Source organism: Anguilla anguilla, chromosome 1 (assembly GCF_013347855.1).
Source record: "Anguilla anguilla isolate fAngAng1 chromosome 1, fAngAng1.pri, whole genome shotgun sequence".
NCBI lineage: Eukaryota > Metazoa > Chordata > Actinopteri > Anguilliformes > Anguillidae > Anguilla > Anguilla anguilla.
Genome location: NC_049201.1, coordinates 41,325,738 through 41,350,900, shown reverse-complemented (window position 1 = coordinate 41,350,900; position 25,163 = coordinate 41,325,738). Strand labels below are relative to the sequence as shown.

The following is a 25,163-nucleotide window of genomic DNA, read 5'->3' as shown; positions in this document are numbered from 1 at the left end:
AGCAATGCTCCAACATCTACAGTAGCATAAAGCCTTCCCAGAAGAGGAGGTTTTTATAGCGACGAAGGGTGGACCAACTCCATATTAATGCCCATAATTTAAGATGAGATGTTGGACGTCAGGTGTCCACATACTTTTGGCCACGTAGTGTATATCACACTGGTGATTTGTAGCTAACTCACCCATGTTAGCTTTGAGCTCATTTTCTGCGCGCTTTTCATGAAGTCATGATATAGTTTTCACCGGAGATTTGGACGAATCATCTATTCGACACACTGACAAAGTACAATTGACCGGAACTGTTTATAAGGGATAGGGTACATTTATCAGCACCAGGCAATGATGTATGCTCTTGAATAATTTTCATCTTGTAGCCGATTACATAGGTTATCTTAGACTCAAGAATTCAGGATGACAACATTGCAGAACAGAAAATAGATTGCCTGTTCCCATATTTGTACTTTTTCCTGTAAATAATGAAAATGAGCCAATATTGCGTTTAGGTGACAAGCTCTTATTTAATTACTAGGCTACGCATTGTTTATATACATGAACAATAATATAAAGCAGATTATATTTTTCCATGTGAATAAAAAATAATAGTTTATATTGATGAAACCCTTTGCTTTCCTTAAAGCATCGAGCAGGCTTTCAAGACAAAACTAATACTGCATATGAATCCAACCTTAGTGAATTATACTAACTGCTATCGTAGCTGTTGATGTAGGCTGTTTTGCTTAAAATCAGTGTAGCCTACCGTTAACTAAAGTCCCTTCACCACAGGCTAAAATGTCTAGCAACCTTAGCATGGTCCTTTACAGTTTGTATACCGCTATTGTCAAGACACGGCATACTTCATGCCTGTCTTTCATTATTTACTTCTTGCATTGGTGTGATCTTATTGGTCCATTTTCTTGACATATCAGCGGACGTACAGTATGTATTGTTCACATGTGGAGTGTTAGTGGGTAGAGTAGTCGGGCAGCGGAAAGGAGGTGAGGAGTGAAAAGTAATGGGACGCACCCAGGGTGTGTTTTGACGTCCTAATTATAAGTCAGAGCTGGTAAGATTAGCAAAAATCGGAAACCCAGGCCGTTCCAAACGTGCATTTGAAATCTTAAGATTAGTGTCCAACTATAAAAATGTACTAAACTGGTGTACATGCACTGCTTCCATTTCTGTCGTAAAAGTGTTGGCTTTTTGGCACACAGATTACGTCACATCGGGTTCAATTTTGAATTCGTTAGGCTGGTAAAATTGCTATAAATTGGAAAAAAAAAACAAGTCATAAGCATGTAACTCCATCTTCATCGTAAGTTTGCATTGCGCTGACTATATCACCCGTGCCCTTTTGTCCCTCTCTATTCGCCGTAATTTTCTGTGTTGCTCGTTTTGCTCCACGTCGGCTGCACAGGCGCAGTCACATATTTCACCTGCTGGGAGATGATATACGCCGATCAGAGACACAGACACCAAGGATTAGGTTAAAGGCATTTCTCATAAAAGCATAATTGGTCTGGACCTTGCTTTCTGAAAACATGTTCAAGAAATTAAAGCAAAAAATAAACGAGGAACAGTCACCCCAAAGGAATGCGCAGGCAGTACAACAACAGGCCCAGGTTGGTAGCGATAGCTAGCTAGCTTATTAGGAGTTTTTAATCTCTCTCTCTCTGTCTGTCTCTCTCTGTCGCTCTCTCTCCCTTTCTGTTTCTCTCTCTCTCTCTCGCTCTATCTGTCGTGGGTGGGGGTGTTTAGTGGTTGGGGTCATTTGATGGGTCATAACATATGAATAACATGTCAGATGTATCGTTATCTTTACTGACACCAACACACAATTATTGACTGCATAAACTACTTCAGGTTGTCATCTGGTGGCTAGCTAATGTGTTGGTTAGACAACGTGGCAGCTTCGAAGTTACTTTAGTTGGTTAGCAAGCCAGCTAGCTAACTTATACAGCGTTACAAGTACAAACATTTGTTGTTGCTTCTAGCTGTATAGTCTATAGCCGATGAAGCTGTTTCTGTCCATTATGTTAGCTAGCTTATTTGTGCTGGTACTGACAACTTTGTCTTGTAAATATACGACTCAGCTAGCAAGATACATTTTCTAACATCGAACTACCTAGATTGCTGACTATGTCAATCAATGTCACTGGAAAAGGTGACGTATAAAGGAAGTCGCTGCCAGCTAAGTTCGACTTCCTATTTATTAGGTCAGGAGCAAGGGGCACCTGTCTTGAACGCACAGTCTTGCTGGACCGGTTCACTGAAGACATTCCGCGCTCATTATGTCTCTGTAAAATATGAATAATTAGCGAGCTAGCTTTAAAAAACAAAACAAAAAAAGAACAAATTTCTTAACTATGTTTGGAAACGAATTGGATTGTTGTCCACATCGAAGGCCGCGCCAACACGTAGTAACATGAAGGTGGCTAACCTGAGTGCAGAGATGAAGACGCACAGTCAATCTGGCAGCTATTTATCTAATATAAATATTTAAAAAAATGAAAATAACGAGCGTTGTGATACCTCCTGTTTCTTGTGGTATTGGGACATAAGTTAGCCGAAACGAAGCTGCTATTCTGTATCATTGTTTATTACGGACTGATATGACCCTACCACCATTTTTGCTTCAAGACTAATTTCCTGTTTAGTCTTTCTATAAAATAGTTCAGATTGGTACCAAAGTACAAAGATGGCTGGCTTGATGGGCAAAAGCCAACTGGCTAGATGGTTGAATCTCATTGCAAATGTTTACTCTTAGAACATTAACCTTGGAGGTAGCTGGATTTGGAGATTGGTGAACTGAAATGTTCTGCATGCTGTATTAAATGAACATTAGCTTGCTAACTAGCTGTGGGATACTGCTGGCAGAACAGAACATATGCGCTTGCATAATATGTTAATGTTTGGGAATACATTGACAGTTATTCTTTTAGTTTTGACCATGTAATTCAATTCATGCTATTGTGTATCCTGCATTGTATACAAGGTGTTGACAGCATTGGCAACTGCTTGTATGCTAATTATTACGAAGGTTACTGCACAGTTTAACCCAGGAATTACAGCCTCCTGATCTGAATTTAGCATACGGTAGCCTTCATTCCAACATATTTGTGCCGAAAATAGTTTACTACAGCATTGTTAGTTTTACACTATAAACATGTACTACAGCTTGCCCAATATTTTGTCGTAATTTGTTAAAAAAATGACATGCTAAATGGTGAAAGTTACTCTAAGATGTAGTGTAGGGCTATCCTGAAAAAGGTTTCTCCGCTGTTGTTGGCTCTGGCATTTACAGGCTGCTTGTGCCAGCTGTGGCCTGACTACCTGCTCATCTGTGACTGAAGACAATCTGCTAATTGTCTCAGGAATGAAGGAAACATGGAAATGCTTTGCAAATTACAGTATGAAAAACTGTTTTATAGCCTATAATAAAATTTAAGAAATTGTGTTTTCACGGTGTTGCTTGTATCACTTGTAATTTGTAGCCAATTATTGAATAATGAGTATTATCAAGTCCATATGGAATCACTTTAATAATTAAAAAAAAAAAAGATTTCCTATTACAAACATTTATACTTGCATTCTAGATAGGGCATGGAGAAAATCTCAAGCATCTTAATCACCATTTTAGCTGTTGACTAGATTAAAACAGTGTCCTACTGGCACATTGCATACTGATGTTATTTATTTTGTGCATAGTGCAACTTAACTTGAGGTCAAAAGACAAAGATTATAATGGACCAGCAGTTAAAGACAAAAAATAATTCAAATAAATATATATATTGCTGGATGCAGTGATTCCTGGGGTCCAAGCAGAATAACAAGGGGGCAAGCACAGAGACTCTATTAAAGAGGACACAAACTAGGGACATGTCTGACACATCAGTGATTCTTTAGTGAATATTTAAATATCTTTTATATTTTGACCTTTATATCACCACTATTTGGTTGGATTGGGCTAAAATGTTACGGATGGAGTCTTGATCTAACTGTCATTGTACATGCCAAACTTTGACTTCATCTAAAATGGATTTGGAATTAGGCCTATTAGCATTTTTTTGAGAAGCCATGTCCACTGCACTTACTTTGGTTCATCATTTGGCCATATTTTGGCCTAAGTGCCAGAAAAGTGATACCTGTATAAAGGTATGTGAGATGAGCCAAACAGGTGCATTTTTGTCGGTGGAGAAGCATTATAAGTGTTTTTTCAAAAAATTTGAAATGGCAAAAAATCCAGTTTGGTGGACTTCATGGGTCCTTGATGCAAATTTTTTCATCGTGAGGAGAGGTACCTGTTGACCAAATTTGTGACTAGGCCAAACGTGGCTTGGGGGCTGGGCTCGTGAATTACAGAATTTTGTCATGTGCGCTACAGCACTGCCAGGTGTTCAGTCTGCGCCATCATTTAATGGATCCAAGAGTTCTGTGATCTAAACAATTTGAGTGAGCCAGTGGCCCACAGCTCACAGTTATTTGAGGTGAAAGGGGAGAAAATAGAAAACTATAGCCGCAAGTGGCGATTGGGTGGTTCAAGTCCTTATTTTCAGTGTTGTCATAGATTATGTTATGTATAGATAGATTATGTATGTGTTTTGCGGTGCACAAAACACACATGAGTTGTGAAACACATGTATGTAAATAAAATTGGCACAAAATTGTCCCCGTACCCTTCTATTATTTTGTTTGAAAGACTATAATAGATTGCTCATCTTAAATCAACATTTCCCATCTGAAAGAATATCTAATTTATGTATTCTTCGTGGACATTTTATTGTCTTGCTGCACTGTATATTATTCTATCTGAAGATACAAAAATACCCTTACTCACACATACAAAGCACTATAAGTCATTAACTCTTGCAAAATCTAGGCCTACCATTAAAAATACTGATATAAAAATTACGCGAAGTTACAATAAACAATATTGGCTACCTTTGCTAACACAAATTAACCATGCTGTATTCCAAAGCAATGCTACCCAATGCTTCCTAAAGTCTTTCAAATAACTAAGAATCGCTTCTGGATATGGCTTTGCTGTACATGGCAGTGATCTTCTTTCGAATACACAGCATTATAACCAAGTGGCTTTCTTACTTGGCTCAAAAAATATGCTTGAAATAACTTAACTATATGCTGGAGTCCTGTAGATATAGCTACTAGGGTTGTGCAGAGATAATGCTATCTGTGTCGGTATCTGTTCTACCAGGAAAATGTTCTCTATCTGTATTTGGATTGAAAACCAGAAGTGGGTGTGGCTTTGACCAGAAGATGTGTAAACAAGAGAAAATGCCAGTTTGCTTGCCTGATGTACATTGATGTTGCAATATTTGTGCTTTCAGAGCACTAAACTCATAATTTTCCAGTGGCATATGATTAATCATAGAAGTATAATGACCAATAATTTCTTTTTAAAGATGTATTTTATAAACCACACTAACCTAGATGTTATGAATGATTACATACAACTACATTTTATAGTAGTCCTTGTCTGAACAACACTAGCTCTAGCTGCACTAGACGATGTAGGTGCTGTATAGGAGCCGCCACCTCTGCCAAATCTTTACCAACCTCAGCCATTTCAGCTGTCCATTCATTGCTGAAACTGTTGGCTTGGTTGCTGGTTATTTCTGTCTCCCTCCTCAATTTGTTACATATAGGCTATTGTTTGTATGCATTTCACACACACATACTCAGGGGATGAACTAAACAATGGAAATGCCTACCATTATATAAATATCAAGTAACTAATAAGGAGTCGGGCCACCTTGATCTAAGCACTTCCATGAGATGGCTGCCCATACCATTACTTCAGCAGGGTATGCCTCTTTGTACATTAGCCTTTGATACACGCTTTTTCAGAATGGAGGCCTTGCCATAAATGCCAGCTTTGTGAAGCTCACAATGTACAGTTGTTGACTGGGTCACAGAGGTGTTGATTCATTTCTGTGGTCATTTTTGTGGCCATAGTTTGAGTATCCACCTGTCAATGTCAGCGAGCTTCCAGTATTCCTCTTTGCTGATGCAGTTTGTTTGTGTATGTTGCCATCGCATGTGAAAGTACTGATTTAATAGACCTCTTTTATTGTGATTTCTTTGCTTCAAAATGAGTCCTTTTTCACACGGTGTTTCCATTGTTTTGTTCGTTGTTTAACGCCTGTATACGTGCCTGTATTTGTGTGTATATCAGTGTTTCTGCCTCATTCATCTAGCAGCGGTGCTTAAGGATTTCTTTCACAGATGATCTCCTGTTAGGTTGTTAGAGAAATATTTCAAGCCCGATGGTTTCTCAGAACCTACCCACAGTGGTCAGAAACAGGCCGCCAGATTAAATTGTCAACTGGGGGCTGTGGAAAGGAAGAGAGGGGGCGCACAATTTCATGCGCCATGCACTGTCTGACTGTGCCCAGGATACATTTTAAAACCAGCCCAAAAAACTACAATGTGCGCTTTTGATTTTTTCACCTGTGTTTTCATCTTCAAACTATGTAATTTTGGTGGGAAATCCACAGACTTGGCAACACTGGTGGGGAGACAAGTTTGCTAGCGAGGGGTTGGCCTCTGGGTGATGGAAATATCATGGGAAAACACTACCAAAGAACACTATTTTGGCGTGCAGTGGAAAAAACGCTCTCGGGAATTATTTCCTCAAATAATTGAAACTGTGTTCTTCTGCAGAGGGCACCATGGACATATGGATTATAAGGTAGGGCACAAAATTGCCGTACTGTTCCCTACGTTTAAAAGGGTATAAGAGTCAAAATAGAGGGCATCCACGTGACTGACCATATGGGCACTGTGTAATTTGAACCCTGGTGTTGTCCTGGCCCAATCTTGATCGTCTTGGACTAAAAATGTACCTAGATGTGCTGGAATGCATTCACAGCTTGAAGCTCAGATACTCAGATGCTTCCTGGCAAACAGTGAGAACAGAGGCTTTGTTGCTTTGTTCTTCGCCAAGCAAGCAGATCCTCTTCAGCTTTGAGTCCTGGCATTTTGCTGTAGATTAGACCTCACTTCCTGTGGTCCAGTTCTTCCTGTGGGGAGAGCTGTGGTCCTCTCCCCCCTGTGTTTGTTCATCATTTCTCACTTGTGATTCTTAACAGCAGGCCTTTCACATCAGTTTATCTTTTCTGCCTTTCTTGCCCTGCCTTTTTCATAGTAGATTGCTGAAGCGCATGTTCCCGCTGGGAAATGACTGTTTGCCCCAGAAGCCTTTGCATGACCTCTCCTTCCATGGTCATGAAATCATCCTGAACTATGAGATAAAGGGAAGTTGAAGTGATTGGGGTGATCAGTGCTCATATCGGTGCTTCAGATCATTCCTTGTCCTGTACAAAAACGTTTCATGAAAGGTTAAACCATCCTCCATGTCACATGCTGTAGGCAGGACAGAAGGATAAGGGTTGTGTTTCTCACACTTGGTGCATAAGTGAATGCTCTCAGATGGGCATCCTACTGTTTCAAGATTAGTTGGGATTTCTAAAGAAAGGCAGGAAATTCAATCCCAGTTATTGCAGTGGCCAAACAAAAAAAACCCCCAAAACTTACCAAAGATGTTCTTTTCAAAGCTGAATCAAAAAATAACATTCAAAATGCAAAAAGGGTAGAAATAGGTCCTCAAAAACATTGGAAACCAACATTGTTAAATAACATGTCTTCCCTCCTCCAGCATCCTTCAGTGGAGCTTTAATCAGCATTGGCGTGCTGTCAGAGTAAGGCAAGGCATGTAGCACATGACAGGCTCTAAATTTAACATTCATGGATTATAGCCTAACATACGTAAATTTGTCAGGTGGTAGTATTGTGCTGTTTAATATAGCTACAACTGTACGCTGTCCCATTTAAACTAATTTCTTTCTGTTCACTGTTGTATTTGAGTGATAAAAATTACTTCTCACTCATTGAGGAGAAACAGACAAAAAAAACTTGTTTTCCTGAGATGAACACTGATGTTCTCCACTTTTGTAAATTTCTCTGGATAAGTATGGAAGCAGAAACCAGGCAAAATGTAAATGCTATTTGACAGTTGGAGTGGCACCCACAGAGAAAATGAAATTACTAGTCTAAATTGAATTTTTATTTTAATTTTCACTTTTTGCAGCATGGTACAACAAAGGTAAAGAAAATGTAGGCTACTCAACCTGAATAATGTATTGTAATGTATTCAGTCCATTCATGTGTCAAATTAACATTTTCATTTTCATTATGGCAGCCTTGTTCCATTAAAAAAAACATTTTGATATAGACAGTGTGTACAAAAACAAGTAATTGTAAATGCTATCTGAAAGAATGTGTTTTCAATTATTTTCTGGCACAGTATATGTTCATACGATAAGTAGGCTAAATGAAGTGAATATAGTTATGTTTATATAGTTACCAGTTAACATTTACATATACATTTTGGCAGGTTTATGCTTCCATTGATAAGAACCTCTGCAAAGTGATTGTTATCTGTTGTGTTGAGTGAAAAACTGCAGATTTGTGGATATGCTTCAATTAAGTTTGAAGGTCTTTTTCAGGAAAAGGGTTTCTCAGCTAAAAGGGTTGCTCTCTGTGCTGTAATAGTATCATCTGCTGTTGGAATTTTTTTGATTAACCATCTTAGAGAAAGGAAACCAGTATTGCCAGCGGTTAGCATCCATTTCCAATGAAAGCTAAGCTTTGGAAGTTTGGTTAGAAGTCCCGGTTTCAATGCTTCCAATTGGAACCGGGTGTTGTGGTCGGATGAGACGAAACTTGAGCTTTTTAACTGCCCTCACCATTGGTGGGTTTGGCATCAGAAGGATTCTTTTGCTGAAAAGAACATCATACCTACACTATGGTAAAATATTTTGGTGGGTCTTTATTATGAGGCTGTTTTGGGCAGGGAGGCTGCAAGTATTGTAAACAAGGGAATAATTATGACACCAGTTTTTTGGGAAAGAAAATTATTACTTTTCAAAACCTTTATCCTGAACAATTATATTAATGTGAAAGAATGGCGTGGGCAGCCTCATTTTTGAGCATGCAATATAACACATTACCTGTGTTAACTTTTTTGCTCATTTTTGTCAAGGGTGGCAATAATTCTAGACCTGATGGTGATTAAGCCTGCTGGGGAGTCTCAATGAATTAATTTGAATTTGTTTAGTTGATTGATCTCCACATCCGGTGATAAAAATTTTTTAATTAAGATTTGATTTCATCGCTTAGTTCTGTTCGTTTTGCAAAAGGAAACAAATTTTGTGGTAGTACACTTCAGACTTACGCTATTATTAGTAAATTGAGAAATTATTACTTAGAAAATGTTTTAAAGAATTTTGATCTTAAGCAGTGTGTACAGGTAGTTTACATGTAGTACTGTAGCTTCGCCAAATGTAGCTGACATAGTTCCAAAGCTGGAGAACAGATGGAATTTAATCATTCATTAGGAAAGTGTGATATAACCATAACAGCCAAGGCAATGTGTATTACTCATACTGACAATGGTAGTCTTCCTTTTTGTAACGTGCAGGCTAAAAACCTGAAAAGTGTCAATGGGCCGATTTAGACAGCCAGTGATACATTGTTGTGATTGTTTGCTTTACAGGTGGGCCCTGGTGACCAGCGCAGTCGAGCCTCGTCCTTGCACCAAGACGATGGGCAAGCCTCAGCAACCACGAGCGATAGGGAGGTGAGCTAAGGCTGTGTTTCTCCTCCCTCCCCTTTAGCATGCCTGCTCTCTCTGAGCAATGACAGACCTATTCCAGCTGCACTAGGATAATGCTAGCATTGACTGTGGTATTCAGTTAACTAGTTTACGGCTGCAGTGAAAAATCTTAATCTGCAAAACTGCTGGAAAAGGCTGCATGTTTTTATTCCGGAGAAGAATTTTATCATTTGAAAAACCTGAATAACCCCTTTTTCCATGAAGGATTGAGACATAAAGAGAACCTACAATAGCTGGATAGGGGCCATGCCATAGAGTAACATAGATTCTGTCATACCTGGGCAGGTAGTGTTATTAGTAGCCTATATCATCATAATACAAAATAGATACGGCACAGAATAGAAATGCTATATTGGGGATCCTCAGACTGAGCTAAACATATGGACACAATAATAAGTTTTGATGTTCAAAAGTTTGTACTTGCTTGTTGAATCCATGAATTCCATTGCCAGTCTTTGTGCTTTGTCAATTTAGGGCTACAAAGATAGTGAAAATCTTGCAATGTTGGCCGCAATATGGTTATTTCGGAGATTCATTTTTAAAAATATTTTGAAAAAAGCTAAACATTTCAGGTGGTTTCTCAAAATCAAATCATTTGTTGAGACCATGAATGTTGTGTACAGCAAGAATGATGCTGTTTCTGTGACATTTCTGGCAGATTATGGTGTTTTTTTTTTTTCGTTTCTCTTTTTAAACTCTTACTTTAAAATAAAAAAATAAAAAACATGAAATTAGAGTTCAAAATCTTGCTGCATATATCCATCTCCTTCTGACTCTATATAATATAAACATGGAATATACCGTTTCCCATACGTGTTCACTAAATGACACTTAGTTGACCACAATAATGCATGTTCTATTGAAGTGCTTGACATCGTTATGTAATTGTAGTGCTGGTCCTGTTGTGGTTCAACATCATGACAACCAGCATTCTTGCTACCATTGGGGGAAAATACAAATTCTCAAATAATGGCTAATCTTCATTACCTACCTAAATACCCTTACTCCCATTTTAATCACTGGTAATGATAGCCTTACTCCAGTGTTAATCTCTGTTGCATGCAGCCTTGCTCCAATTTGAATCTCTAAGAAGTATAGCATTACTCCCTTGGCAATCACTGTTCCGTATGTCCTCATATGACCTCACTCCTATTTTAATCACAAATAAATATAGCCTTTCATGCCTGTTGTATTATACAGATGTTCAGTGCCAAAACTTCCAAGTTGAATGGAAATTAGGGGTGGGACTGTGTACTTGAGTAAACTAGTTACAAGTGACTGGTTGAGTTTGCTCACTCAAAAACACTTGAACTGTGATAAGAAAACTGTTAATTACTGTTGTAAGAAAACTACAGGATAAAACATGGTTTTGTTGATTTCTTGGCCTAAAATGAAATACTGTTTCTGCATTTAGTGCTGCAATGACATTACATTACATTACATTACAGGCATTTGGCAGACGCTCTTATCCAGAGCTTACAACAAAGTGTATAACCATAACCAGGAACAAGTATGACGAAACCCCTAGAGAGAAGTACCGGTCCAAGTGCAGGGAACAACCGCATAGTTCAACTTGGACCCTGAAGGTTAAACTGATTAACACTAACAACGAGAACAGCAACAACGCAGTCTATGGAAAAAATACAAGTAGTAGTTAAGACAGTTGATGCACCTAAGTCACCTACGAAACAGCTTCCTAGTTACAACCCCAATGAGTATTCTTTCAAAAGCACTTAAATCTTATGTTTGAGAGTTTTCCATATGATTCAGAAATATATTTCCTTTTAAAACAATGCATATTTTTTTCTGGTGGAAAATATATACCCAGGCAAAAATGCCAGACCAAGACAACTGAAGTGGTGACCTGGAATTAATAAGTTTCTTTAAAATCTCAAAATCCCAAACATAATGTGGGGTTAACATGTTAGTGATCTAGGGCTAGCAGCTTGCATTTTGGGGACTTTTTACTTTCAGCATGTGACTATAGTCTGTCTTCATTCATTTGTGTTTTATGATTCATTCATTTGCATTTTACAAATGAAACCTACTCAGGAGAAGCTGTGGGGTAACTGAGGTGACTGTGAGGTAACTTGGATAGGAGGGTGATGTCATGTTGCAAGAGTGGCTAAGGTAACTGCCACCACACCTCATCTGCTAATGGTACCATTGTCTCCTTTATTTGAGTTTATTGTGACCCTGGAGTATGTGTGAGCCATGCCCTTCAAAGATGTTCTTTTAACGAGTAAATTACAACACATGATATTACAATGTAAAAGTCATTGCCGAATAAGATACACTGGAGATGTAAATATATTAAACATGTTGAAATAAAATATAATGTGAAAATATCTTTACCTTGAATTTGATTAAAGAATAAATGAAATTACCATAAAGAAATAAAATTACCTTGGATTTGCTCCGCTATTGCTTTTCCAGTGTAGTGATGTGAGTACCTTCTGATGCACACAAATCATTGAAGTGCATTTAGAAATAATTCATGCAGAAATTCTCATTTTTAAAGAGTAAATAAGAACCATGATCTGTATCAGCCTAACCATGGTCGCTAGGTAGCTGGCTAACTTGTAGTTGGGGCCGTGGCCTTCCAACTGAAAAAAAACTGAGCATAAACAGGCGTTCACACTAAGGGTTCAAGGGCACTTATCCTTCGGGTATGAGCACTATCTATGTATATAATATGAATTTATGCAAGCATTTGATGTACCGATGGTAGTTGTGAGGTAATCTTAAAGTTATATTCCATCTCCTCATGTGTGTACACAGCAAAGCTCTTTGACTGGTAAGCATAGGGAGACAATACAATAAGGAAAATGCCTTTTTTTGAGCAGGAATTTTACATCTACCTAATTATGTTCCTTGCATGTACACAGTGAAAAAAGAGCCACAAATTAACTAACATCTCTCAGGTGACATGTCGTCCTCTGTTTGTACACAGTAAAGCTTGTTTGACTTGTTGAACAGGAGGGGAATGCGATGGAGTCACAATTTTTAATAAGGTGGCATTTAGCCGCTATCAAAATATATGACTTGACCCTACCCGTGGAAAAAAGAGCCACACCCTAACCAAAATCTCGTAAGTGTCACGTCATCCTCTTATGTCTGTGCACAGCAAAACATGTTTGACTAGTTTAAACAGGAAGAGAATGCTGTAGTGTCACAATGTTTGATAAGGCTGCATTTGGCAGCTATCAAAATGTGTAACCTGACTGCATCCATGGAAAAAAGGAGCCTATCCCAGCGTGCACTGGGCGAGAGATGCAGGAATACACCCTGGACAGACCACCAATCCATCGCAGGGCACGCACCTTTTCCCTCTTCCCAGGCACTTGGCCTTCTTTAGGAGGATTTTAAAAAATCATGTTGTGATCTTGATAGCCACGATGGGGGCTTCTTTCGCAGTGCCAAGCTAATAGTCTGCTAGCCAAAATCACAATGCTACATGACAGCGATAGTGTGGAGTTCTACGTCTCACAAATACGCGTAACGCTGGAGTTGCACAGACAGTGTAGAGAAATGTGTAGCCTCACCTGTATCCAGCTGCGGCAGAGGATTGTAATCTTGAAATGGCATTTCATAACTAAATTTAAACTGTAGGGAGATGGGCCGCTGTTTGAAATCTGAAACCGAAAAGAAGTAAAAAAGAAACAATTGCCTGATTACCATAAAGTAAAGCCAATTGCCTGATTACTTTCTTTTTGTATACCCCCCCCCCCCCATCCAATCGGGCAGTCATTAGTGTCAGTTCCTGATAAAGAATAGCCTGCTATGAATTTGGCTGACCATTGAATCACAGTCTGGATCTCATTGCCTGCCATCCCTTCCAAATGCACAGCTACAGATTGTACATGATGTTTCTTGCTTGTGACGAAGGTTTCTTTGGAACCAAACGCAATGGAAAATTCCCATTTATGATATCTGTTTTATCATGTTTTTCTGGCATGTGCTGTGGTAAATCCTTTATTGGTGAAAAACATAACATCATCTTCCATTTTTGATATTATAGGGTGTGGCTGATATCACCACAGATCTGGATGTTGATGGGCCTGACAAGAGAGAGAAAATCATAGGCCAGGCTTGATAGATTAAACTCTTCACATAAGTGGGAAGATGGGTGAATATGTCACATTTTGAAAGCAGCTTCCTTAATCAAAGCATTATATGGCTTTTACTGGAGAAATGGGGGCGTGAGCTGCATACTTATGACGGTACAGATAAACAAATCCGCTGCATTCTATGCTTTGTACTTTGCCAGAGTATATATTGTTGGTTTGGGAACATAAACTTTAAGACACAAGAAAGTAGCTGATTAGCAAAAGGAGGCGAGCATCAAATCTTTCACACTTCTGTGAGCCTCATTCTGTGAGACCCTGTGTTTTCGCATCCCTGGTGTGCTGATAGCTGCTACAGCAAGTGCTGCTCACAGAAGGCAAGGCAAGAGTGTCCTGAAATCTTTATATAAGTGATGTAATCAGTTGCATCATGACATAATTATTATGTGACCTTCTGGACCTCTGCTTGGTTTAGATCTCCTGGTGTAACCACATGTAAAGGTTACTTTGTATATAACTGTTGTCCTTTTTTTTGCCACATTAAACAAATAAATCTGTGTGCATTTTCTTAGGCTGAAATGTGAGTGTGAACAATGTAATGCCTGTATTTAAATATTAATGTGATCTGTGTAATCTATTTATTGAACTATGAATTATGAAATGAAATATGATTGTGTGACGTCATCATTATGCGTCTATGATTTCAGGTGCTTTGACATATACCTCTCTAGAGTTGAGTTCAGTGTGCTGTACTAGTAGTTACAGTTAGTGTGTGGTCTGTAGTCACTGCAGAGACACCAGGGATTTTGGGAAAGAACTCACCTTGGGCCCAGCACTTCAGGTCACCCCATCCCTGCACAATTACAGCACAATTTGTTGAGGGCCCCTTAGTCATGGCCCATGGCCTTACCCCCCATATGGTGCCCCTGGGCACCGGTTTGGCACACAAAGTACTCTTTATTCCCCAGTGTGGCACAGGGAAAGCTTTGTGTTCGCCACGAAAGATGTGGCTTTTATGGCCATAGTTGGAAGTGTATATAAGGATACCATAAGTAAGGACAGATGTGAGTAATATTCTGCTCTGTTGCTGTTTTCCAAAAAAGAGTGTAAAGTACAATACGTGTCATAGAAACACCTGTAAAAGGATGGGAATTCAGGGACAGTGAAGCTGGTGGACATCCAGGCAAGCTGAAAATGTATGTTTGATGACATACATGTAGCCCTGCTCTATGGTGTTGAATAAGGAAATACACCCCACTTTACCTTTTAGTGCCGTGGTCTGAAACAGTGCTTTTATTTTTGTTTTTTCAATTACAAGCGCAGTATTAACTTTCCTAAAAATCTGCAATAAAATTTTGACAACAGTGATCTAAAGTAGAGTCCATTGGAAGAGAAAAGGACAAAAGAAGACTTAATCAAAGAAAACACATAAAGGTGTGTATTACACTGACTATTCCTGCCCATAGACTGCTGACCTCATAAAGATGTGCACTCGAGTGATCATTCCTTCACACACACCGCTAAGCCAACGGATACACACATTACAGTGAGTATTCTTTCACACACACTGCTAAGCCAACGGATACACACATTACAGTGAGTATTCTTTCACACACACTGCTAAGCTAACGGATACACACATTACAGTGAGTTCTTTCACACACACTGCTAAGCTAACGGATACGCACATTACAGTGAGTTCTTTCACACACACTGCTAAGCTAACGGATACGCACATTACAGTGAGTATTCTTTCACACACACTGCTAAGCTAACGGATACACACATTACAGTGAGTTCTTTCACACACACTGCTAAGCTAACGGATACACACATTACAGTGAGTTCTTTCACACACACTGCTAAGCTAACGGAAATACACATTACAGTGAGTATTCTTTCACACACACTGCCAAGCTAACGGAAATACACATTACAGTGAGTATTCTTTCACACGCGCTACTGAGCTAACAAGTGCCCATTATAGTGAATATTTGGAATTTGCTGCTGAGTTAAAGTGCACGTTACAGCAACTGTTCCTTTACATACACCGCTGAGTTCATGTATAAGTGCACATTACTGTGAATATTGATGTGCATACACCACTGAGCTAATAAACTGCTCATTAGTGACTCCTCCTTCACATACACTTCTGAATTATGTTCATCTACCGCATTTCATTCCCCCTCAGTTATTTATCAGTCAAGAAGTCTCATATCCACTCTGTAAATTATATTACATTAAGTTAGCAGACACTCTTATCCAGTGTACAGTATCAAACTTATTTATTCTGATTGATTAAACTGAAATGCCCAGTCTGTGTAATTATCATGAATGTTTCATGATAAAATGAACATCAGACTCAGACATAGTTCTGACTGAGAAGACTGTCCTTTTCAGGCCTCTCCATTTTCATCAATGGAGAGCTGCAAAAATGGATGACGTAAAAATGGAAAAGCCAAGAAGAGTGTTTTGTTGGCTGTGCTCACTGGCCACGCCAGGGTGTCTTGTTCATCCCACTAAACATGAGTCCTGAATTTCAGGATCGTTTTGATTGTTTAGAATGTATTTATTTATTTATTTATTTATTTATTTATTTATTTTAAGAAAGTGGTACCACATAACCCTTTAGAACTCCCCATCTTCATTTTTCACAGATCCTTTTTCTAAAGGTGCACACAGGTCTCACTTGATCAGTTGGTGATGGTTACTTGTTTGACGTCATTGCCTCTGTGCTTTGTGAGGATGTGCTTTTGTTTTTATTTGGGACTATGCAGAGGAACCATAGTTTGTTGTGTGTGGTGTGCGCATATGAAAAAGCCTCCCCGCTAAATTTATGTGAAGAGGGCTCAAAAATAGCCAGAGAATGTAGTGTCTGCGGTCCTTTGCTTTGTTCCCACAGTCCTCATCAAACACAGAGGGTGATTTCAAAGGGCAAAATTTGCAGCCTTGCTATTGGGTGCCTCTCATTCTTTATCTTCTGTTTATTTTTCTTTGAAGTCTCCTAACGTCTATCCAGCTGGCATTGTTTTGTGCAGTTTCATTTCCAGAATCAACAGTCATCTTATTTTATTCTCATTGCTCTCTGTCTCCTCCTCCCCCTCATCCCTCTTAATGCTCTGACGGGGTCAGCTGTTAGCCGGGATGATAGCTGAGCCTGCTTTTCTCTCTGAGTACACTATCTTTGCTCTGGACCATTCCAAAAGACCCAAAGGGGCCCAGGTGGCCAGTGCGGTGAGTCGCCCTTCACATCCCTCCACCCTCCAACTCCCACCCCTCCTCCTGCTCTTCCCCCCTCTTCCCAGCGATGCCTTTGGTGCCGTAGAAGAGGCCCCTGTAGAAAGAGTGAAGACTTCCTGCTTGCAACTTGCTCCTTCTCTCCATCTACTCCCTGGCTCTCTGTCTCAAAGGCATCTCACCTCTAACCCTGCACTACCCCTGGAGCAGCAGGACCGTATTCTTTTGATGGTTCTGTACTGAATGGCTTATGTGTCTTTTGCTGTTTGTTTGGGTTCTTTCTTATCCTTATTGTTTGGCATCTCAGAAGGAATGGATGTATTTTTGATGTTCCTGGGTTGCCCAGTTGCCCTTCCCCAATAACCCTGCCTCAAATATCCCACTCCTCCCCAAAAAGTCTGTAGAATGTATTTTTGGTTTCTTTTTTGTTGTAATTTGTGGAAATGTTTAGCAGCGCCTCTTCACACACGAGCTGGATGGAAGGCAGAGCGTGCCAGAGCTGGGGACTCAGGCTAGAGTTTAGTTTGGGCTAGTGCTGGGGGCTCAGGCCAGAGTGTAGTTTGGGCTAGTGCTGGGGACTCAGGCCAGAGTTTAGTTTGGGCTAGTGCTGGGGACTCAGAGCAGTTTGGGGCAGAGCAGGGGATTTAGGGCAGAGTTTAGTTTTGACATATCCCACAGAGCACCACAAACTCACTGAAGTCGCTTTATTGCTAGTTGTTTAAAGGATGATTCAGCGAATAGCCTGTTGAATATACCAGTGTACATGGTTTCCTGGGAAATGGACAATGGTAAATGTGCTTTCACAATGTGCTTTCAGCTCAACTAAAATATTATTTCGGGTTGGTAGCCAGGCTGGAAAATCCCTGACAGTATTTAGAAAATGATTTTGTATGTGTTAAAGATTTTTGCTTTCCGTGATTTTTGAGGTTTTCCCTGGTTTCTTTGACAAGTAGAAAATTTATTTGAAGTGGAGTTAGCCAGTCATTGATGGAGACTGTTCTTGACTGCACTGTGCTGCACCAGTGGTATTATGCTTCCTGGAAAATGGTACTTTTCTGGTACAAAAACAGCACAAGAACAAATGGAGCTTCCACATAGTCATTCATGACCATCAATCTTCTTTCAGCCTGGTCATATTCAAAGGGCAGTACAGGCCGGCCTGTCTGGCTGAAGGATTTGCTGCTCCAAAAAGATAATCCTCCATATTATCAACATTCACCCTGCCTCATCCAGCTCATAGACATGCCCCCATGCAGTCCTGCTCTAAGCTCCTCCCCATAATCCAGTTCATAGCCACACCCTCCACTCAGAGTTCTGCTCAATGCTCTATCCCCATGATCCACAGCCATAAGGTCATTTGAGTAATCTGCCCAAAACTAGAAAAAATTCCAGTGATGTTGTCAGTCCATATCCAAGGATGACTGAGGAATGGAAAGTACAGTAGACCTCAGCGTGGAAAGTACTTTTTAAGCCTGAACAATAAAGCTGTACGTCAACAATGTGAAATGTTACACTTTTGTAAAGGTCATCTGGACTAGCACAGCAGAGGATGCTGGGAGTGACTAATTTCTATGATTAAATTTATTTAATTGAATACCATAATAAATCATAGAAAAGTTTTTCAGTTTAACCTGTTGACTGCAGGTCCTTATTATCGTTCATAATAATGCAGTGTGTAGCTATAGGCCATAAGCTTGAAACTGCTAAGCAAGGTTCTCTAGACACAGATTTATTTAGCTTGCGAATTATTTACTTCTTACGTAATTGCTTGCCTGCTAGCCTTTTTTGCTTGAATGACAACCGGCTGTTATTTAGGTTGTATGTAGCTAGCTAGCTAGCTAGGTAGTTTCTTTATAATGAGAAGGACATATTAGTGAAGTAACACAGCATGGTTACTCAGGAGTAGTTATACAGTGGCACAGTTAAAGTTGTGGTTGACAGTGGGCAACAGGTGTGCAGCAGGTCTCACTGTGGTCACCAGCCCCACTTTTTTGTGAATCCAGGGAGAGAAATGTGGACAAACCCCAGCTGTACACCTGTGAGGGTTAACAAATTCTCCTCAGACAGGTTCCTAATACTTCCCCAAACTCACTGCAGACTTATCCATTAATAGTGGACTGGGTGTTTGGCCATTCATATTTGCAGCAGGGCCATGCTGAAGTAGCTTAAGCCTCATGATGCCAGCTGCTCTGTCTTCAGTAACTTGCTCTACTAATGGACTTGTTTGGATTGCTTGTGTTTTACCCAATGGCTGCGTAGTGGAAGCAGTGTCTGTGTAGTCTTTAACCCCTCCGTTCTTTCCCAGTTGCATGAGGGTGCTTGAGGTCGTCCGAGTGCCCGGTGGTCTGCCACGCAGTACTAATTCCACCCCCAAACGGCGTTTGGGCGCAGGAGGTCGTGGCTGTGGGCGACTAACCGGCCCCACCTAGAAACCCCGGCTGTTCTTTTATACTTCTCCTTCTTTGTCCTCCTGTAGAACGCCGCTAAAAGCATCACAGCGTCACCCAAACTCGGAGGAAACGTGAACGGCAACGAAAATGCTTCTCCCCAGGCAAGTCTGCCCGTCTTGGCCGAGTCTTTAAGCCTTAGCCTTAGTTAAGCCGGTCTTGTTCATCTCCTTACACGTCCTCCTCCTCCTCCTCCTCCTTCAGTCTTTCGCCCAGAAGCTGCAGCTGAAGGTGCCTTCCATGGAGTCTCTGTTCCGCTCTCCTGTGCGAGGGGAGGGGCTGTTCCGTGCCTCTTCCCGGGAGAACCTGACCCGCGTCTCTTCCCGGGAGAACCTGACCCGCAGCTCTTCCCGTGAATCGCTTACTGCCCTGGGGGAGAACGAGCCCCTGGGAACCCCTGCCTACGACCCCCCCTCGGACATCGAGAGCGAAGCGGAAGACATGTACAGCAGCGCAGATACCCTGTCAAAGGAACAGCTTCTGCATCGCCTGCACCAGATGGAGAGGAGCTTGGGAAACTATCGCGGGAAATACTCAGAGGTGAGTGTCAGAGAGAGGCTGACAGCTGTGAGAAATACTCAGAGGTGAGTATGAGAGAGAGGCTGAAAGCTGTCGGAAATACTCAGAGGTGAGTATCAGAGAGAGGCTGACAGCTGTGGGAAATACTCAGAGGTGAGTATCAGAGAGGCTGACAGTTGTGGGAAATACTCAGAGGTGAGTATGAGAGAGAGGCTGACAGCTGTGGGAAATACTCAGAGGTGAGTATCAGAGAGAGGCTGAAAGCTGTGGGAAATACTCAGAGGTGAGTATCAGAGAGAGGCTGACAGCTGTGGGAAATACTCAGAGGTGAGTATCAGAGAGAGGCTGACAGCTGTGGGAAATACTCAGAGGTGAGTATCAGAGAGGCTGACAGTTGTGGGAAATACTCAGAGGTGAGTATGAGAGAGAGGCTGACAGCTGTGGGAAATACTCAGAGGTGAGTATCAGAGAGAACTGAACTGAAATGCTAAGGGGATCCCTGATGTTTGTTCCCTGAAATTCCCTGAAGCTCCACTTTGGCTCCTGATAGTGAAGTAATAATTAAAGGGTCAGTACTCTAGAATAGAGAACAAGTTGATCAGTGAAGTTTCATTCTGATTTCAATTGCTGATTATGGGTATTATTTTCATAATACCCTCACTCTCTTTATATGTATTAATTATATGTGTAGGTAGATGCCCGCAAAGCTAAACTTTGCTCAGCCACTGCTCAATACTGTTTTCTCAGTTAAACATGCACTGCTCAATGCAGTTCATACAGTGTGTTTATGAGTCTGTTTTATGTGAGCGTGTGTGCTTTTGTGTGTACATGTCTCATCATTGTCCCTTCTTCCTCCCTACCTCGCAGCTGGTCACTGCTTATCGGACAGTACAGAGAGATAAAGAGAAATCGCAGGTAATTTGCTTGTGTACACTGCCTCTGACTTCCGTGGTGTCACTCCCACTGTGGGTGCTCATTCACTGTAGCCACCTTACCTGTCAGTAGGAGACTTTTAAATGCCACAGAATCACTCGTGCTGCCAAGGATGAGGCCAAAGGACCTTGCCTGTAACCCCCTAAACCCCCTTCCTTGCAAATCCCTTTATCCCAGCTAATGCTCAGTTGCAAAACTCATGGTAAAAAGCAAGATGTCCCATTCATATTTACTAAGAATTTGTAGGGCTTTTATCGACACTAACTAGACAAATAGTGTTTGTCCATATTTACTAAGGTGCTGCACCAGAGGTTCGCGCTGGTAAAATGAGAGAAAAGCGGCATCCCTAAAAATTTGCGGGTTTGAGTTAATATATGTGTTTTATGACGTTCTGATGTTGGACCACAAAAATATGGGAGGAGAGAATGGAAATGTATGAATATGACCTGCTAAAGCTGATTTATAATGGCTGGTAGCCGTTGTGGTAAAGGTAATTGCGTCTGTTATAAAAAGTCAGGGAAAAACAGGCTTTAACTTTTTCCCAGCACTGGCATGGCCATTCTTAGGAGACATGGTCAGCGTGGTAAGAGTGCGTTTGCGATGGGAGAGTGTCTTTCTGAATCAAATATTGCTTTTTGCCTGGTCAGAGGCGAATGTGAGAATAACCTACTGGCTTCCCAAGCCATGCTATACTCCAGTTACTGGATGAGCTTGGAGGTGATCTGGCCCAATAACAACATGAAGCCACACCATCCCTGCAGTGACAAAACTCCTTTCCACGCTGCTTTTCCTGGCTTCAGGTTAATTTCAGTCACATAATATCGGACAACCCCCTCCTGGTCCGCGATGGCCCCTGCACTTCTGAAATGGTTCTGGCACACCCACAGAGAATATGGTGGTGTGGTGTGGGTGGTTTGTCAGCAATTAGCTTTGGTCAGAGTGTCTTATCCTAATAAAAAGGGAAAGTAGTAGGGCACATCACCTCCCGATCATCTCCACCCATATATCACCAGCCGTATTCCAGAATTATCACACCTCCACCCAGAGTACACCATCTTTTCCTTCTTCCACCCAGATTACACCATCTTTTCCCACCTCCTCCCAGATTACACCATCTTTTCCCACCTCCTCCCAGATTACACCATCTTTTCCCACCTCCTCCCAGATTACACCATCTTTTCCTACCTCCTCCCAGAGTACACCATCTTTTCCCACCTCCTCCCAGATTACACCATCTTTTCCCACCTCCTCCCAGAGTACACCATCTTTTCCCACCTCCTCCCAGATTACACCATCTTTTCCTTCTTCCACCCAGATTACACCATCTTTTCCCACCTCCTCCCAGATTACACCATCTTTTCCTACCTCCTCCCAGAGTACACCATCTTTTCCCACCTCCTCCCAGAGTACACCATCTTTTCCCACCTCCTCCCAGATTACACCATCTTTTCCCACCTCCTCCCAGAGTACACCATCTTTTCCCACCTCCTCCCATACACCAGCCCTGTAGTAGCAGTATTCTTATTTTACCCACTGACTTGGAAAGGTCACAAGAGGTGCTAGTGAAACTGTGTGCTACTCTCTTGGGTCATTTTCTTTCACTTCATCACAATATATCTACTGGCCATTTGAAAGCGCTGACCTAAAAGTAGGTTGACTCCATGCAACTGACACTAAGTGCGATAAAATTTTAATGCATCCCATGGTGTTCAACTTTTTCAAATATAGTCTATGTGGATGTGAGATATATTGAGATGATTAGCACTTACTTGAATGTCATGACAAAATGTTTGAAATAATGTGGGCTTGCCAGGATGTATTGAGGTGAACGGTTGATTAATTTTTAATTGTTTTGTGTTCTTCCTTCCAGGCCATTTTGAGTCAAAGCCAAGATAAAGCATTGCGCAGAATTGGAGAGCTGAGAGAGGTGTGTATTTGCTCCTCAGACACACACCTGATGCAGGTTAAGCTTGCGGCACACTCGATGGAGGTTGAGCTCACTACAGACCTGATGGAGTTTAGTATATTCTGTTGTGCGCGTGAGGAGTGTGTTTGTGTGTTGTCATGTGTTTAAGTGAATTTTTGTGTTGCCATTTGTTAGGAGCTGCAGATGGACCAACAAGCAAAGAAACACCTGCAGGAGGAATTTGATGCAGCCCTGGAGGAGAAGGACCAGATGATCACAGTGTTACAGACACAGGTGAGACATTCATAACACAGTTACAGACACAGGTGAGAGATTCATAACACAGTTACAGACACAGGTGAGAGATTCATAACAGTTACAGACACAGGTGAGAGAATCATAACACAGTTACAGACACAGGTGAGAGATTCATAGCACAGTTACAGACACAGGTTAGAGATTCATAACACAGTTACAGACATCGGTGATAGATTTATTTGATCACTCTGTGTGAGTTTATTATTTATTATTCGCACCTAATTACACCACGGAAGCACTCAAATATACACAACAAATAAAACCACAAATTGCCCCAGTGCTTATAAATACATTAAACCAAGCAGTGGGTGCATGTTTGACCTCAGTGGGTCTTCTGCAGCTGGAATTTTCAGTGAGGAGGGTAGGGCCGTTTGCCTGAAGTTGAAACACATTTGCCCTACTGTCCTTCATGTGTTTATACTTAAAACAGTATATGGCCAACATGTTATGTGTTTATATGCATCTGGGTATTATTTATTTGTGTTTTTTCTGTGCACATTTGAGCGTATCATGTACTCTATAATCCTGTTAGGTCATGTACCTTAAGACTGGGTATAATAACCAATAATTTATTTTTAATCTTTATTTTAAAAGCAATACTAACATATATGTTGTGAATGATTAGCCATTATGTAAAACTGAATTTTATAATAGTGTCTGTCAGAGCAACACTACTGCAAGCTCTAGCCCTGGACACTGCAGGTGCTATGTGAGTAGGCAGCAAGTCCACTGATGACAATCAGAAAAAACAGTATTGGGCTGTTGGTTGCTAGCTAGGAGGTCACTGTAAATAGGGGTTGTTCATGAATCTGAAAAGTTCATGCCTTTGAAAATGAAGTGAAATTACACAAAATTGTTCATTTTAATAATTTAGTGGAATTGTCTTTCATTGCTTTTTTACATGGTTTTGTATTATCATAATTTTAAAAAGGCCGTCATTTTTTAGCAATAAATCATTTAACAAATGAGTAATAATCAAACAAGCTGTTAGCCAGATCTGGCTAGAACAAGAAAAGAACCTTTGTTAGCTTTTTGAAAAATACAGCATTGTCTAATAAGTAACTGCTAATGATGTGATGTACTTGAATAGTAATATGCTGTGCAGTCTGTATGTGACGACTGTAAAGATGCTTCTTGAATTCTCAAAAATGAAAACATTAAAATCCGTACGCAGATTTCTTGTGACACTATATGAAACATTTTACTGTGATCTAATCTACAAGTGAACCGGTGTTGGTGTTTACAGCCAATTAGCTCATTTATCCAGGGTAATGGAAACAAAAACCTGCATTCATGCCGTTCCTCCAGGACTAGAATTGCCAACCCCTGATCTGTCGTGATAAAATACAGTCACAGAGTTTATTAGTGTAGCTCTGCACAAGCGCTGAGCCACATTGTTTTTACAGCTTGTCTTTCTTTCCCTCTATAAACTGTGTGAATGTGCAGCTAGACTGAAATTTATTGCTAAGTGCATGAGAGAACTACTAGAGTCCTTCTGTTGAGCCTACAGTGCACTGTGCTTTGTGCGACGCTCGCTTACCTTTGCCTGGTGTCCCTCCCACAGGTGGCCCTGATGAAGAAGCGGCTCCAGGTAATTCCTGGAGGCGGAGTCTCGTCCGAGTCTGCTCCCACACAGGAGACACAGGAGGCGGAGTCTGCCCCAACACAGGGGTCTCAGGGGGCGGAGTCTTCCATGCAAAGCCCCTCCAAAGACATAAGCAGTGAGCCAGCGGTTGTGAATGAGGGTATGTCTGCTTAGTATGTCAACATGCACATTCGGATTCTGCATTTTAGTTCTGTATACTTGTTAACAATGGGCCCTGTTTATACTTGGAAATTTTACGCGCCTGCTTGCACATTTGGCTAAGTTGAAATTGTGTGTGTTTACCTGCTAATTCTCAATATCAGAGTGCACTTCCTTGCTTACACTATAGAATGTAAATTTGCTTGTGTTAAATACATGCCCAAAATACTTCATTACTAGTATCTGTGACTTCCAACCATCATTACCTGCTTCTTCTTGATGAGGGTTGCGAGCAGGC

The 25,163-nt window shown here is 40.8% G+C and overlaps 1 protein-coding gene across 6 annotated transcripts in view; it reads left to right on the top strand.

Annotated features, from left to right (window-relative positions):
* The first annotated feature begins 1,382 nt into the window (after window positions 1–1,382).
* Window positions 1,383–25,163, top strand: part of golga4 (golgin A4) — a 60,729-nt gene continuing 36,948 nt past the window's right edge. For 4 of the 6 annotated variants that reach the window (XM_035416383.1, XM_035416393.1, XM_035416422.1 and 1 more), the window contains exons 1-9: window positions 1,383–1,619; window positions 9,575–9,658; window positions 16,894–16,995; window positions 19,475–19,549; window positions 19,650–19,985; window positions 20,832–20,879; window positions 22,768–22,824; window positions 22,999–23,097; window positions 24,686–24,866. In XM_035416383.1, coding sequence (XP_035272274.1) covers window positions 1,539–1,619; window positions 9,575–9,658; window positions 16,894–16,995; window positions 19,475–19,549; window positions 19,650–19,985; window positions 20,832–20,879; window positions 22,768–22,824; window positions 22,999–23,097; window positions 24,686–24,866 — 1,063 coding nt within the window. In that variant the 5' untranslated portion in view covers window positions 1,383–1,538. Of the gene's footprint in view, window positions 1,620–9,574; window positions 9,659–14,640; window positions 15,196–16,893; window positions 16,996–19,474; window positions 19,550–19,649; window positions 19,986–20,831; window positions 20,880–22,767; window positions 22,825–22,998; window positions 23,098–24,685; window positions 24,867–25,163 lie in introns of those variants that run through there. The other 2 variants (XM_035416402.1, XM_035416413.1) reach the window with 2 other exon arrangements.